The 15,401-nt window shown below is 41.5% G+C and overlaps 1 protein-coding gene across 3 annotated transcripts in view; it reads left to right on the top strand.

Annotated features, from left to right (window-relative positions):
- Nucleotides 1-15,401, top strand: part of kcnab2a (potassium voltage-gated channel subfamily A regulatory beta subunit 2a) — an 85,999-nt gene that overhangs the window by 52,987 nt on the left and 17,611 nt on the right. Inside the window, exon 1 of one of the 3 annotated variants that reach the window (XM_041952617.1) lies at nt 3,718-3,929. The exons of the other annotated variants lie outside the window; for them this stretch is intronic. Within the exon in view, the coding sequence (XP_041808551.1) occupies nt 3,718-3,929 (212 nt within the window). Of the gene's footprint in view, nt 1-3,717; nt 3,930-15,401 lie in introns of those variants that run through there. 3 annotated transcript variants of the gene reach the window in all.

The following is a 15,401-nucleotide window of genomic DNA, read 5'->3' as shown; positions in this document are numbered from 1 at the left end:
CACAATGAATAGAGGTTCATTCCAAATGTACTCCAGCAGACTCTGATGAATGAACACAAAGCAGCTCACAGTTCAGACCAGTATTCACTGGACAATAGTGATGAAAAGAAGAAATCCTGATTAAAAGTGTGTATGTAAGACTGAATGAGATTAGAAACGTGTCGCCATTTGTTCAGTCTGACTTTCACTCAGGGTTCACAAGCAGTCCAGGAGGCAACACGTCCTCTGCGGTGCAATTTGATGTGTCATGCAAGTGAAAACTTCAGTAATGAAATAAACATAGAGGTGCTTTATGTCACGCAGTTGAAAGACCTTCCCTTCAGCAAAGGCACAAGTGCACTGCAGGAGTGTTACATGTTGATAAGTGGGCACATGTGGAACAAGGTCGCAGGTTTCTAACTAAATATAAACGGTTTCACTAATCATCTTTTCACTGATAGCAGTGCATGAAGACCCGTAAAATGTCAGTAAGGCACGCTTACAGTGAACGCCTGTTAACGTTGTGATTTCTTCAAGAGAATCACACATGTCACCCTGCAGTGATAAGGTGTCAGTCATCTTTAATGATCGTCTCCTCTGTTTGTCTGGTCTTTTGGTCCTTTTTTTTTGTTTTCGAGATCTAGTCAAAGGGAAATGAAACGCATGCTGTCAATCTTAAGAAAGTTGGCAGATGTGCCTGTTGTGAATTATTAAATCATAGTAAGTGTGACAGGCATGGTTTATTGGATTGAGCCTATTTGTTGCTCACTCTGTTGGCATATATTTGTGGCAGTTTATAGCTCCTGGAGTGTTTATTAATTAAAGGCTTCCATGCATGTGGTGTCGTGGCATTTATTTATTTTAACATTTTACAGGACTTTTTCAGTGGATAGAGATTATGAGTATGCCTAGTGCAATGTGGTTTGCAAGTGAAAAATGGTTGTTCTGTATATTCATTTTGGTGATGGATCACCAGTGATGCATGCCTGTATTGATTACTGTACCTTGCATTGCACGCTAATCAATAAATGTGGAGATATTCAGACGCAGATGAATCAAGGATCGACAAAGGACTGAAAGGGTGAAGGAATGGCAAGAAATCAGTTGTCATACATGGGATTTAAGTAGCCATGAAAAACCATGGCAGGCTAGTACAAGCCCAAACAAAATACTTTGGGACGGAGGTTGTATCTAAAAAAAATCTATTTTATTTTACTCCTTTGCTTGAATATTGTTACTTGTACCTTAGGCTACAAGTAACAATACACGTTACACGTCCCCATATCTAGCTGGGGCTGTGGGATTTCGTCACGCTTATTATGTGTGCTTAGCATGGATCACAAGACCGTCACTGTATCTGTTCAGCCTGAACTCCCGTCCATGGCCTCTCCCACTTCTCCGTACCATCCCCATACCATGACTCTTGGGGGCGGGGATCGGGGCGTCACGTTTCCGCAGCACTGGCGGTGAGCGCATGGACCGTACCCCGTGGTTGAGGGACGCCAGGTCAGACTCATGCTCTCATGCTCAACTGCTCTGTCAAAATGAGCAGAGAGAGTTGGTGGAGGGAATAGCATCAGCTCCCAATGTGTTCCCCACCAGCCCGACCCGGAGTGCAGGACATAACGTCGCAAAGAGCCCATTGATCTTGCCTATGTGTTGCTTCTGCTGCTGCTGCTGCTATGATGGATTTGCAGTCATACATTCAATATGATGTCAGTACCTAACCACCCCTTTTAAACGCAAACTCACTTTGCCTTTGTTAGAAGATGGAGGACGGTTGGAAAAGGTCTTCTTGAGCTCGGCTTCTCCTCTCACAGTGTGAAATTTAAATCAGATTTCAGTTGAATTAAACCACCTTTCCCCTCAGGGTTCTATTTAAGTCCACGAGACCAAAAGGTCATAGCTCCAAGAATAGGGCTGTCAGTTAGCAACAGCCTGTTTGCTGGATTCCTTTGATGGAGGTCGCTTCTTCCACTGCTTTACTATACATGTCTGCTCCTGATGGCATCTCTTTTAATTATCTCCCCGGCACACGAGCTGGTCCCCTCAGATAAGCTTCAGTATTATATTACTGGGAGCATGTGTCTCATCTACTGTCTCTTCAATCTGCAGCCACTCTTGCGTTGAGTCCAATTACTGTGGTGTTTACTTACAACCCCCAACCATTATCATATTTTTACTATTCACGCTTACTACCTGCACTGACTCAGAATGCTTTTATTGTTCATCAGATCAGCATCTAATTACCAGTAATGAAAGCTGTTCAGCAGTTGTACACAGGAGCTGCTTCCTGCAACCTTAGTTATTGCCTTGCTAAATTTGAGAATATGCCAGATTAAATAATTTCTTTTAATCACGTGCACTATTATAGTCGGGGCAAGAGGAATTACGCAGTACAGACAAATACGCAGCATCTCAGTTATGTTTGTGACAGCCCTGCCGTGGACATATATTGTCGCAGATAAAGTTACATAATGAATATTTCATGGCCAGTTGAACAGACCCACGTGAGAGCCCCCATTTCTGGAACCATAGGCTACTGCAAAGTCCTGACCACTGAGCATTCAGCCTCTCCCTTTTTTCTTCTGACAGAATAAACTGTATTAAACCATACTGCAGGGCAGCATATGGACAAAGAAGGGCACAAAAACACGCACTACCCTTTTCTTAAGAGAGCTCCTACAAACACAACAGATTTCAATGCCTCGCTCTCTCACACTGCTGTAGCTCTCTGAATATTCCTCCTCATAGCTTCTCTTCATATCCCTCCCACCACATTCCCTCTCTCTCTCTCTCTGCTCTCTCTCTCCCCTCCCATCTCTTGCCTGTGTGCACCGTGCCGCTTTACACTGAGCACAAGGCATACAGATGTAAGTTTAATCCAGGCAACGGTCAGAGCTGGGAAGTGAATATGAGGTTGCCCTTTTGCTAACATGCAGTAGTATTCAGTAGAATAGTCAGCAGCCAACACAACTGTCAAGGCGGATTCAAGAAGGGGAGATGAAAACCTCCTGGAACTGTGTGTTTGTGTTTTATTCTCTCCATTTCTTTGTGTGGATCTATGCGTTTCCACTCCTAAAGCTTGGCAGCAAGAGGTGTTATCTCTAGCACTGAGCTCAGCTCTAAAAGGAAATTGCAAGACTCTAAATCTGCCTGTCAGCCTCTGATGAGCCTCTGATTAAATGATAAAGCAAGAGGAGGACATCCAGATGAGTCAAGGAAAAACTTGCAGAGGGGAATTCATAAAAGCTCTGCTTTTTTGGACTCTGGTTTTTAGAAGATTTTGATTTTATTTTTATTTATATCTTTGTACTGGACCTGCGTTTTATGTATCTGACGTCTGCAGTGATTGCACATTTTCTCACACCAGCTGAGGCACAGATGCTGTAATGTGCTTGGATTTGGACTTCCTTTGAGAGGATTTTGTTTTCACATGATCAGCGGTCCTTCACTGCTTGAATGCATTCTGCTCTGCCCTCCCACCCCTCTGCCCCTCTTTTTTACTCAACGTTGTGAGCTGGTCGGTCACTTCAGCGACTGGGCAGTGATTTCTTGCAGAGGCGCAGTGTGTGTGAGGCTGGATTCGTAGCAGTTGCATCCTACGAGCAGAACTGCCTCAAGCTCTTCAGAGGATTCTCAGACTTTCCACCTCTGGGAATTTGCCCTACCTGATTTAGCCAGAGGAGAGGTTTAATTAAGAGTATCTGCAACTGGGACAGCCGGCCAAAAGCCAGGATGCAGGTGTCATTAGTGTGCACAGACCATCGTGGGGGTGTGAGCCGCAACACGGAGGACCGGCTAAACCGACAGAATGCCAACAGCCCCAACACAGGCACCCGCAGCAAGTTCAGAGCAGTGGCGATGGTGGCTCGCAGTCTGGGACAGCTCTCTGTTCAGAGTGTGCCTTCTTCCAGCGAGCAAAGCATGAAGACTGGCATGAAGTATAGGTAGGGCATGTCTGAAGGGTTTACTGGTAGCTATAAGTTTGGCCCATAAAATTTCTGACTTACAGTTTATGAAATATTTGAATGGATCATAAACTACAGGATTTATCTGCTGAACAAGATTTAGAATGATACCAGCAAATTCTTTGGCTCAGGCTACAATACATGACTAAGACAGACCATTTTCTTGCTATTGTAAGCCAGTTTTTCTTCCTTACTCCCTCCATTCAGAACTGCCAAACCCCACCAGTTAAAGATTGATGACAGCTACCAGAGGTGCTTCAGTTTGACAGTCACTAATTAATTATCCTCCCCATACTCATTTTTTATGGAGTGGCACCTCATAAACAGCAAAATCTAAGAAGGAAAAAATAGCAATTTGTAGTATTCTCTGATCTGTACCGAAGTGGTTGAACTAAGTGGTTGGCATGTAATTTAATTTAAGTTTGTGGCCATTGATGTCTAATCTGTTTTGTGCAGGAGTGACAAACAAAGTACAGTAAGCTGCCTTTGTTCAGCTTTAAAGGGGAAACCAATTTGTATTTTCCCAGATTAGTCTCCAAAGTTCAAAAGTGCTATTATCATAAAACAGCATTTTTCTGTTTGTCTGCCTTATAATGATAATGCCTCAGTTTTGAATTTCATATATGGGTTTCTATTAGTTATTATCACTGCAGAGTCTTTTGTTGAACTTGGAAAGAGAAATATTCAAATCAGATATACTTCCAATCACTGAATCAAAGCTTTATAAAGTGACTGTCACTATTAGAATACCCTTTTTTGTCATATTAAAGAGTGTCCCTGGCATGCTGTGAAAACAAACACTTTGCATAATTATTGCTTTTGCCCACAACATTGTATGTTGACATGCTGTTGCACTGAATATTTATGCCACCCCTTCAGTCAGTTGATTGCTGCTCCATTGTAGTACGTATTTACAGTTCTGGTGCTTTCATTCTGATGTTGTGGATGAAAAGGTTAGTTATTTTTAGGGATTTTATAGCCTTTGTGTCTGTAGAAATCCCCAGAGACATGAAGACAAATGATACTACCATAACCTATATTTCATATTTAGGCAAAGGTTTACTTCCAGAAAAGCATTTCTAGCAAAATGCCAGTGTCTTCTATTTCTGTGGTAAAATTATTCAAATTATTCCATCTTGTAAAAGCTGGAATAATTTGACAGTCAAGGCTGAAAAGGGAGCAGATTATGAAGCGGAATATCTTTAAATGCACATTGAAGCACTGAGGGTAGAGGAGCAAATGGCAAATTGAACAGCAGAGGAGGAACACAAAATCTGTAGGCAGTGTTGGTGAGAAAATGAGTTCACATTACTTTTCAGCGTGGCGAGGTACAGTACATTATGATCTGCAGCAAGCTGGCCGTAAAATGCAGTGTATCCGCTTTGTATCGCAGACTTCATTCAGCCTGTCAGGAAGTGTTTTGTAATAAAAACGTCACTCAGCTGCTCAAAGACAATTGTTTGACATAAAATATTGATTTAAAATCATAAGATTTCACCAAAAACTGCATCCATGTATTGCATTGTAGCTGCAAACATTGCAATATACATATTTCTTGTATGCGTTTGTTCATACTCTTTTCCAACTAACAGCTTATTATGCTGATATATGAAAATATTGATCAATACTTCTGGCATTACTTTGGCATTGTCATTCAAGTGATGACAACATTTCTGATAGAACTTAATATCAAATATCAAAGTAAAGGGTATAAATAAATATAATAAATTGTCTTTCCAAATAGTGTTTTTCAAGCCCCAAACTTTAAGGAGAAAATCTACAAGGTGATGCCTTTAAAGCAGAGTCTACTTTTGGGTGAAAAGTTACTGGTATTTTGATTGTTGACAGACACAATTAAGGCATTGATATGTGGAAACGTGTTACCCATCCTCAGTACTGTTGTCTGAAGGCACATTGCAATGCTTTGCATCTGATTCGCTAACGGCAGCCTCGCCATGTTGGCACACTGTCATTATTGAGGCTAATGATATTGAATGAGTAAAGTCATGTTCAGCTCGGGGGGCCAGCGGCTGTTTGTATTCTTCGCTTCCGCAGTGTAGTCCAAAGCACATAACGGGCTCTGTGTTCGCGTGTCTGATGTAAACTGAAGGTAATGCAGGCCTAAATGCAGCGTGAGGCTTAGGGATGCATGCTCTGAGGGTACGACATATTGTTTTGTGGTTCTGAAGAGATGCGAATGAAAGGGAAGGAGGGCGAGAGTGAAAAATAGAAAGAATGGGAGAGTGCTAAGGTTAATGCTGGTGTAGGCACTATGCCCAAGAGGAAGTACAGTAGGCTGGAGTGATCTGTGCTCATGTCACTGCGTATCTTTCAAACGTGCCTCTCGGAGTTGAAGCTCGCGGGCCATTTAGCATGGCCATGCGTTTCTCTTTTCAATCCCTGAGTGCAAGATTTTTTTTCTTTCTTAAATTCAGTTTTTCATCTTCCATTTTGACAGCTGAAGGCGTTATTTCATAACTGTTCCCCAAAAGAATACGGTCAGAGCTTATCCACCCAACAAAACTTTCCGCGATTATCCACACTGCAGAAGAGCAGTGTGAAATTCAGATCAGCCTCATTTGCATACAGTCATCTCTGTTCCCTTGAATGGCGGCCTTGAGTTTGAATCAAGACTGTCAGTCTACATCAGTGGGCAAGAATGCAGGTTATGGAATGACCTCCCCCCCAAGGCCAATGAAACCCAACATGAACATCTTTTCAAGGTATGGCAGCTCACCATAGACTGAGCCGTTCCGTAATGTGACGCTGGGCCTGCATGACATGACTGGTTAAAATCATCAAGCCTGACTGTGTGAGCCCGCACCTCCTCCAAGGAATGATTAAATGGCTTCAGTCAGGACTGAATTAATGATGCTCACAAAATGGCTTATGATTATGTAAAGTAGTCTTGCTCAGGGAATGGAAGAATATCTGGGAGATTGGGAAGGCAATGCAGGTGGGGCGTCAATCCCATAAAGCCCCTGCCTTTCACAGTCCAGTTATCAGCTCTTCTCTCAAGCAGCCAAACCCGGGAAGGGTCTTGAGGGAATGACTCACTTTTACAAGAGCCAGGTTTATTTGCTTAGGCGTAGCACATAAACTGCTGCAAAGTAATCCTGAGGTGAATAAGTTCGAATACGTATCGCTTTTCATTTGCGCTGCCATTTTTGTGCTTTGTGCAGACTAAATGTAAGAGCTCACTACAAACTGCTGAGGATAACATTTGTGCTTCAGGAGGTTTTTTTTTTTGTTCGGCGCATGATATTGTTCTTTGTCACAGTTTGTATCAGTTCCAAAATACTTCTGGTGTGTTGCACTCAGTATCTTTTACTGCAGTGGCCATGTAAATCAGAGCTGACTCACCTTCCACCCTGGTGAAAATCTACAAGTAAACTCGCCACGGTCCAGGCTGTCAGTAGCATTCCTCACATCTCTGGAGGTCCACTTTTGGTTGTAAAGTTGACAGTGAGTCACAGCCACAGTAAATAGCTACTGGCAGCGTTGTGTAAGCGGATGGCATTTAAATCCCACCACCGTGTTGTGTGAAGTTGTGATGTATCGTTATCAAAGACGGAGACAAGACACTACTTTGAAAAGCCCGTCCCACCAGTTCTGTTTTCATTTGGTGCACCTTGAAGTAATTTGATGTAACAGATGGCAGAATTTCTAAAGACAGATATGGGAGAACGATAAAAATTTACAAATGAAACTTGCAACATGTACAAATCAATCATCTGCATGCAGATTTAATGTTTCCTTATTGTATTAGCTGTAATTGCAGGAGGAAAATTGAATTGATGGAATATTTTTGTCCTCATCCTCTTTTTTTTATATAATTTTTTAAGAAAGATAAAACTGAGCATCATTTATCCAATATTTTGTTACACACATGCAAAAGCATGTATCGCTCAGGCTTGGGTGACAAAAGCTGTGGGTGTGAGATTTGGGGCGTCGTGAGTGTGGGTGCATGCTGGGACGTTTTCCTGCATTCTGAGGGCTCTTCATCAGGGAGCCAGCTTTCCACAGCCTGTACTCCCTGTTGAAGTATGAATCATAAATAGACGGTGGTAGTTGAACAGAACACATACACACAGCACTACACTTTGGCCACTATGATGTAAATATTAAGACTCATCCACAGCACAGATTTCAGGCCACAGTCACTGAGGTACCATCTTAAATGCACACAGAACATTCACCATCTGTTTGCTCTGGGCATGTAGAGGGAAATTGCAGAGCAGCGGAATGGTTCATTTATTGATGTAGCCTTGTGTTTCACTACTGTATATGTACTGAGGATTTGTCTGTGTCTTGCAAGTGAGTTGGAGAGGGGGGTTTGTTGTGGAATATTTTGCCTATGTGTCTATAAGCGTGTCTGCATGTGAGAGACACACTTGTGTTATGTTGAAGGAGAAAATGAAGACAGCTGTTCTTTCTTTGCCTCACTGATAGAGTTTAATTAGAGTCTTTGTGTGTGTGTGTGTGTGTGTGTGTGTGTGTTAGCACCACTCATTTCTCTCTACATGTTATTTTCTGAAATGCTCTAGAAATAGCCTGTATTTATTAATTCCACGTACACTGCCAAGAAGAAGCAACTCGCACTCAGTATCTGCACTGTAGTTGGTCTATAGTGTTTCATAATGTGTGTGTGTGTGTGCGTGTGCGTGTGCGTGCGTGTGCGTGCGTGCGCATGCATGTGTGTGTGTGTGCATGAATTAGGGCTGAACAATATGCAAAAATACAAAAATCACATCGCAATTATGCTCATCAAGCTAGTGCCATAAGGACAGGATATCCTATCCTTATGGCACTAGAGCTTGATGAGTAGGGACAATAGCAGTTCCTTCAAACACTCAATATAGCAGTTTACTTTACTTTAACTTTCATATGCAGCATAGCAATTATTCAAATAAAAGTCAGAAAGAATGCCTGACATGTAATGTGCATTGGTTTTTGGAAGTATGTCTCATGAATCATGCAGTCACTAGAAGTGCATGATTCAGCTTTTTCCCATGGCATAGAGTCAAAGATGCAAACAAAAATAACAATAAATCATAATATTGAATTGCAATACTTGTAGAATCACAATATATATGGAATTGGCACACAAGTATCATGATAGTATCGAATCGGTAGAGAAGCCTGTCATCCCAGCCCTCCTGTACAATACGATTTGTAGGCCTGAGCATCCCTGCAGCACCAGAGGACTTCATTTATAATGCTATGCTGTGACATGTTTTACCCTAAGCAAAAAAATTGCAGGTCCTGCTGTTCAGATATTGCACTCCACCATGTTGCGTTTTCGAAAGCAGTGTGTTTGGTTGCCCAGCCCCAGTAGGAATTTAAAACAACCATTTGCATTCCTGTTTTCCACAAAGATAACACATAGCTGTTGGGCCCAGTTCAGCATGTTAAAATACAGATTTAGTGCAAAGTTCAGTACATATGTGTTCAAGCTGCCACATTAGACCGTTATTCTGCATACAGTAACAAGGTAAGCTTAGATATATAAGTGAGTAGTGACTCAACAGACTTATTTTGACAAGTAAATTTGTGTTTAGCTTTTCTTTCTGCATGAGAAGCAACAGCATGTTACGCAACGTGTGAGGCACTGATTGAGGACAAATTGTAGCACAAATAGAAGTGAGGCTATACTGTAGCAGGAGGCCAGAGCTTCAGCTTATTCCACAAAGTAGTGGAGCACAGGTCAGCAGTGAACAGTCTCATCTACCTCACAGCACCATGCTCAATCATTCGTAGTATGAATATTAAACCTCAACGTTTTTTTTAATTAGGCAGGTGGCACCAGTTTGATTTAAACGATACAGTTTTCAATGCAATCTCGTTTTTTGTTTGCTGGATGGTCTCTCGTTGTTTAACCTTGTTATTAGACTTTGAAACGTTGATGATTGATTGGCATACAAATAGCTGTGATTAACGATTAGTCTTTTTCTGTTATTTTTCTGCCACTATAAAGAAAAAAAATATGGTTAAGTCTGGGTAAATATGGCTAATCTAAGAAGTTGGAGCATGAGAATCATGGCATTTTTTACTCTGACCACTGAAAGACAATGATTTGATTATTGAAATAGTTGGTCATTTATTTTTTCTCAATCCACTAATCAATTCATCAGCTAATCCTTGCAGCCCTCTTTGTGATTATGTTCGCCACCTTCTTTCAGTGCGTTACATTCAGGTTGTTGGTTAGGACATTTACTCACTTTTTCCATTGAATTTAGGATTAGAAAATGCATTTAATCTGTTGGCCCGTCAGCAAATGTACTCTATCAGTATCCTTTGGCAACAATATTCAGTTTAAAGGCATGTCAGGATGTTGGAGCACAGCTGAGTGTGACATTACACTATAAGTCTTGGAATCCCCCACGGGTTCTAATAAGTTTCTCCGTCGTTCCTCTCCAGGATATAGCAGAAGATTTTCCAACCCTGTGGGCACTGGCAGATTTATCCCCAGACAAGAGCCTCTGAAAACGCCTGAGTAAGAAGAAAAACAAATTCAGCCAGAGGAAAACCCTCTGAGGCAACAATCTGTTAATGCCCCAGTTTAGAAAATACATACATAAATAAATAAATAAGTAAATAAACTGCCATTGATAATGGTTTTAAAGTGCCTCAGTACCAGTGGCTCTGTTTCTGTCTGTGTGTATAAAGTTGGTATACTTCAAATGAAATCACATTTGACGTGTTCTCAGTCTGTTGTCAGATATTACGCTGCAAGCAAATATACGAGTATACAGTGTATAACTGAACGTGTGTTCATTTAATGGTTTCCACGAGAGATAACAGGTCTTTCAAGTCACACCAAGAGCAGAAATGACTGGAAGGTCCCTCACAACAAGAAAAAAAAAAACAGTGGAACTGTAGAACTTTGATAAAATATGTAGCCTGGAAGTATGGCATTGCATTTCTTGACCAGTTACCGACATCTCCATCGCGGTTGTGGATGCCTAGGCTGTGGAAAATGTGTACAAGCCAGCCGGAAGTCACTCTAAGTTCAGTACAGAGCCTCTGTTTGGTCACAAATCCAGCCTTTCTGCCAGTAAGAACACACTTCAGTTTAGACAGAAGTGTGATGGCAGTTTAACCTGACCCACTAAAAGAAAATCATAGCTGACACTCAAAGAGGCATTTCCCAAAAAATAATTGCCCCTGATTTACCTGTAGAAGAGTGTGTAAAGATTTACATACATTCAGCTCGGTAGTTTCATCCAGTTTTTTTTTTTTTTTTTTTTTTTTTTTTTGCATAACCATGGCTGTTTTGAGTGACATCTCTCATGTATTTTATGGTGCCTGTTATCTTAGCTTAGCATAAGAGCTATATATAGCATATTAATTAGTGAGCTTTACAGGTGCTAGACAGATCTTTTCATCTTATATGGACAGAGCTAGACTAGCTGTTTCCTCCTGCATCCAGTCTCGATGCTGAGCTAAGCTAATCGTTTCCTGCCTCTGGCTTCCTACCTCGTTATTATTTTCTCATCTAACTTTTGGCAAGAAAACGGATTAGCATACTTTCTTAAACAATAATTTAATTCGGGTGGGGGGATAAAAATCTTTATCTATTCACCTCCAGTCACAACTCACCCCCGCAAATCCATGTTGGGTTTTATTTGGAACAAGAGTTGAGTCTTTTTGTTTTGAGCTACACAACAAAGGTCATCCAGCTGGCAGCGAGTACAATGCTGTAGGATGTGCACAATGAGCGCACAACCATTCATGTTTCTTATCAATGAGGTGAATAGAGTAAGTAGGACTAGCATGCTGTACGCTTGTTTAAGTTCAGACGATACAGAGGAACAGGTGATGGAGAAACTTGTCACTTTGTGTCAGCTGTTCCTTTAATCACAGTTAAAGTGTGGAAGCAGCATTTCAGAGCAATGCGGCTCACCCTGTTCCTCCTCTTTTCTTAATGCCTGGTCAGGACATTTTTGAATCCAGTGTTTTAAGTTCTCTGCTGTCGCTCCCTCTCTCTCTCTCCCCCCTCCTTTAAGTGGAATGGATGTTACCTAAACCTGAATGAGGAGGAAACCACCTGCAGCCGACATGAGCAAGTGACATTCGGCATGTGTGTTTTTCTGAGGTTGAAGTCACGGGTGTGGTAGTATTAATAGTTCTGCTCAGCGACCATATCTCTCAACACGCTCCTCTTTACGGCTCTGTGACCTTGTTTCCTCATTCATCAGCCTGTCCTGTTCTGTCCATTGACTTCACTTTGACTTTAAGTCCTCTTTCCTACCGATCGCTCTGTTGCTCTAGTCCATCCTGGTGCTCTGCTCTCACACGTGAACCAGTATATATCAGTATAGAGCTGTTAATCTGGAAAGAATTTATGTAGATCTGCTCCTACATTCATAACAATCCCTCTCAAATGTAGTTTTAAAACACAGGTTTGACATTATCAGCCATTATTTGATTCCCTGTATAAATTATGACTTACAGTAAAGGGACCAAAACTTGCATCCTGAGAATGTGTTGAGAAATGTTTGTGATGGCACAGCAGACGTATCTGCAGCAGGTTATTGTTTTCTAAAAACTGACTGTCTGGTTTTAACAGTATTGAGTTGGTAGATTTAGATGACATAAGCATGATTAACCATGATGATTCGCATTAAGTTTCATCATGTAGACTCAGGTGGTGCTGTTTTGGTAGTTTGACTTCCAGCTCTGCTTTTTACTTAACAAGTTAAAGGGACACAAAGGGAGTCACATGGTCAAAAGACAAATTTGTTTTCATCACATTGTTTTATAGTTTTATAGTCCCTGTATGTCCTGCTCAATATCTTAACACAGCCCTGGCTGTAGTGTCACACATCTTAAAGAAATGATTCATATCATTTTAAATTAAGAAATTGTATTGATTTGCCTGAAGGGGTTGCTTACAGGTTCATTGATTGGCCCAATGGAGGAGTGTGTGTGTGAGTCATGGGAAATGACACATTCAAGATGTCGATAGATAGAAAATGTCTGGCTGCATCAACAGCTAGACCCATTTTTTTTCTTTATTGTTTATTTGGAAGTTATTTGGAGTTAGATGTTGTGTCAGAACAGTTTGATGCAGCTCCCACCTTCACTGCAAAAGTCTGTTCATTTGGCCAGCCGGTTTTGTGTCGGTTATTCACTCGTGACACTTCAGTTTTCCTGCGACTGTGCATGTGCAACATATCAAAGACGAGCATCTCACGGTGCTCGCTTGTATGTTTATTTATGTTGGTTAGTAGTATCTATTTCACCATTTCTACCCCAAGGTATAGAGAGTTTTGATGCTATAGTGACAAGGTGAATTATGCAGTTAGCAGTGCTTAAATATCATTAAGTAGACAAGAATGTAGAGTTACAATGGCTCAGCTACCAGTAGGCTAACGCTGAACACTGTCCATAAACAATGACAATAACAGTGATGTTCAGCTTCACACTGTGTCTTTGCACACTTTCTATTACTGTGCTGATGTCTTGTCATTCTATTTTCTATTTCCTGTTTTTTTTTCTAGAGAAAACAACATAATCAACAAGTAATCAATATTAAATGAGTGAAAGACACTCTGAGGTGACCTCTGATATGTCCCTGCCTGATGTTGACCTTGATGAAAAAATAGATTTCCAAAGCCATTTTCCACAGGTCACCTTCCATCATGGCTGCCAAGGTCAGCAGCGGAGCTGAATGGTTGAATGAGACATGTAGGATTCATTATGTTAAGCTAAGGTGTAATGCAACCTGTGTGTAAACAAGCCCCAAATAGATCTCCAAGCCAGATAAACCAACATACCAAAATGTAAACCACTTGGGCTCGGGGCTGATGAGCTTAGAAGGTGGATGTTAATAGAAACGTCAGAGTAAGGTTACCTAGTATTTCAAAGTGAACAGCCCTACTGGACATGTGCTGTGGTCTCTGCGTGTCCTGTCCCCCGAATCTCATCCGGCTTTGTCCCTGCGGCTGCACCGGTGTTGCTGTCCTGTACTGTACCTGTCTCCTACATTATTGAGGAGGGCGTGAGAGAGATGACTTTACTGTTGTGGTTCTTGTCTGCTGAGGCTCAGCGGGAACCTGACCCCTGCCTGCTCACAGGTCCTAGCAGAGGGTCATTGCAGCAATGCACAATGCAGCATTCAAGGCCAGTCCAGTAAAATATTGAACACAACAATGTGCTGACAAAGGGACATCCTTACAATGACAACAATGGCAAGGGCAGAGCTATGTATTCTGATGTCCTTGTTGCTTATTTTTAGGTTTGGAGAAGTGCTTAAATGCACTGGTACTATATGTGCAGCAGTCATGGTTAGAGCATGCTTATGCAACACTCACACAGTAAGCTTTGCTTTGTGATAAGCCCTAATACACGCGGATGAAAATGGTGCAACTCTAGAAGCATGTGTATACAGTTGCTGCTAGTTTATCTAATTAGACGGGGTTTAGGATGCATCTTGTTTGCTGAACATGCTTGTACACCATGTATTAACATATTCAGCAACACAGAATCATTTAATCACATTACGTGTTTAAATCTGGAATAATGCAAGACTCGATGGTGCGGTAGCACTCTACTGCACAACACTGTTTAGAGGCAAACTCGACTAAAGCAAGATGACATGAAGCAGAATTTTAAGTGAGGAGGAAATTTTGCGCTGTCATTAAACAAATGTCTCAGTCCGTCATTAAAAAACATGCTCCACTAACAGTTTTGGTCAGTAAGCTGCTTTTGATTTCTGTTATCTCTGCTTGTGATGCCGAGCAGCAGCTCCCCAAGGGGGTATTTTACTCATGCAATTAAGAGGCAGTTAATTGTAGATCAGCTCCAGTGGTGTGCCAGAGGGGACTTGTGTTAACCTTGTCACCGCAGTGCACCGTAAGGGCACGTGGTCCCACTAGATTCGCATAGCCACTCTCTCTTCTCCCTCACGACTGCCTGAGTTTGCCTATAAGTCAGCGAGCTCCTATACATGATATCATCAGGCTCTTGGATTCAAACTGTAACACGATTACAGACCTCACTGACCAAATAAGATCTTTTTAATGAGCCTCTTCGTGGAAAATAAGTTTGACAGAAATATTTTACTTACAAAATACACAAACTGAACATGATTTCATTAGTTTTCAGTATCGCTCCATCGCAGTGAAACCCCCAGAAAGCGGTTGATTTTCAGCTATAAAATATGGCGAGTTAGAAAACACAGAATAGAGTAGAAATGAATGGAGAGAGAGAGAGAGAGAGACTCTTCCAGCATCCATGGTGGTTCAGTGAAGTAAAAGAGTGGAACTAATGATGCTGGACGATGTAGTGAACATGTAACTGGATTAAATCTTCTCTGTGGATCCACTCTTCCAGCACTGTATATGGACATACATCAAAAAGAAAGTAAAATCATTTGAAAAGCTGCTTTTTTTTGTTTCACTACAACACAAATGTAGCCCACTTAGCCTGCTTAGAGGGGATGTG

This window comes from Chelmon rostratus, chromosome 2 (genome assembly GCF_017976325.1).
Source record: "Chelmon rostratus isolate fCheRos1 chromosome 2, fCheRos1.pri, whole genome shotgun sequence".
Classification (NCBI taxonomy): domain Eukaryota; kingdom Metazoa; phylum Chordata; class Actinopteri; order Chaetodontiformes; family Chaetodontidae; genus Chelmon; species Chelmon rostratus.
This window is presented reverse-complemented; position numbering and strand designations above follow the sequence as displayed.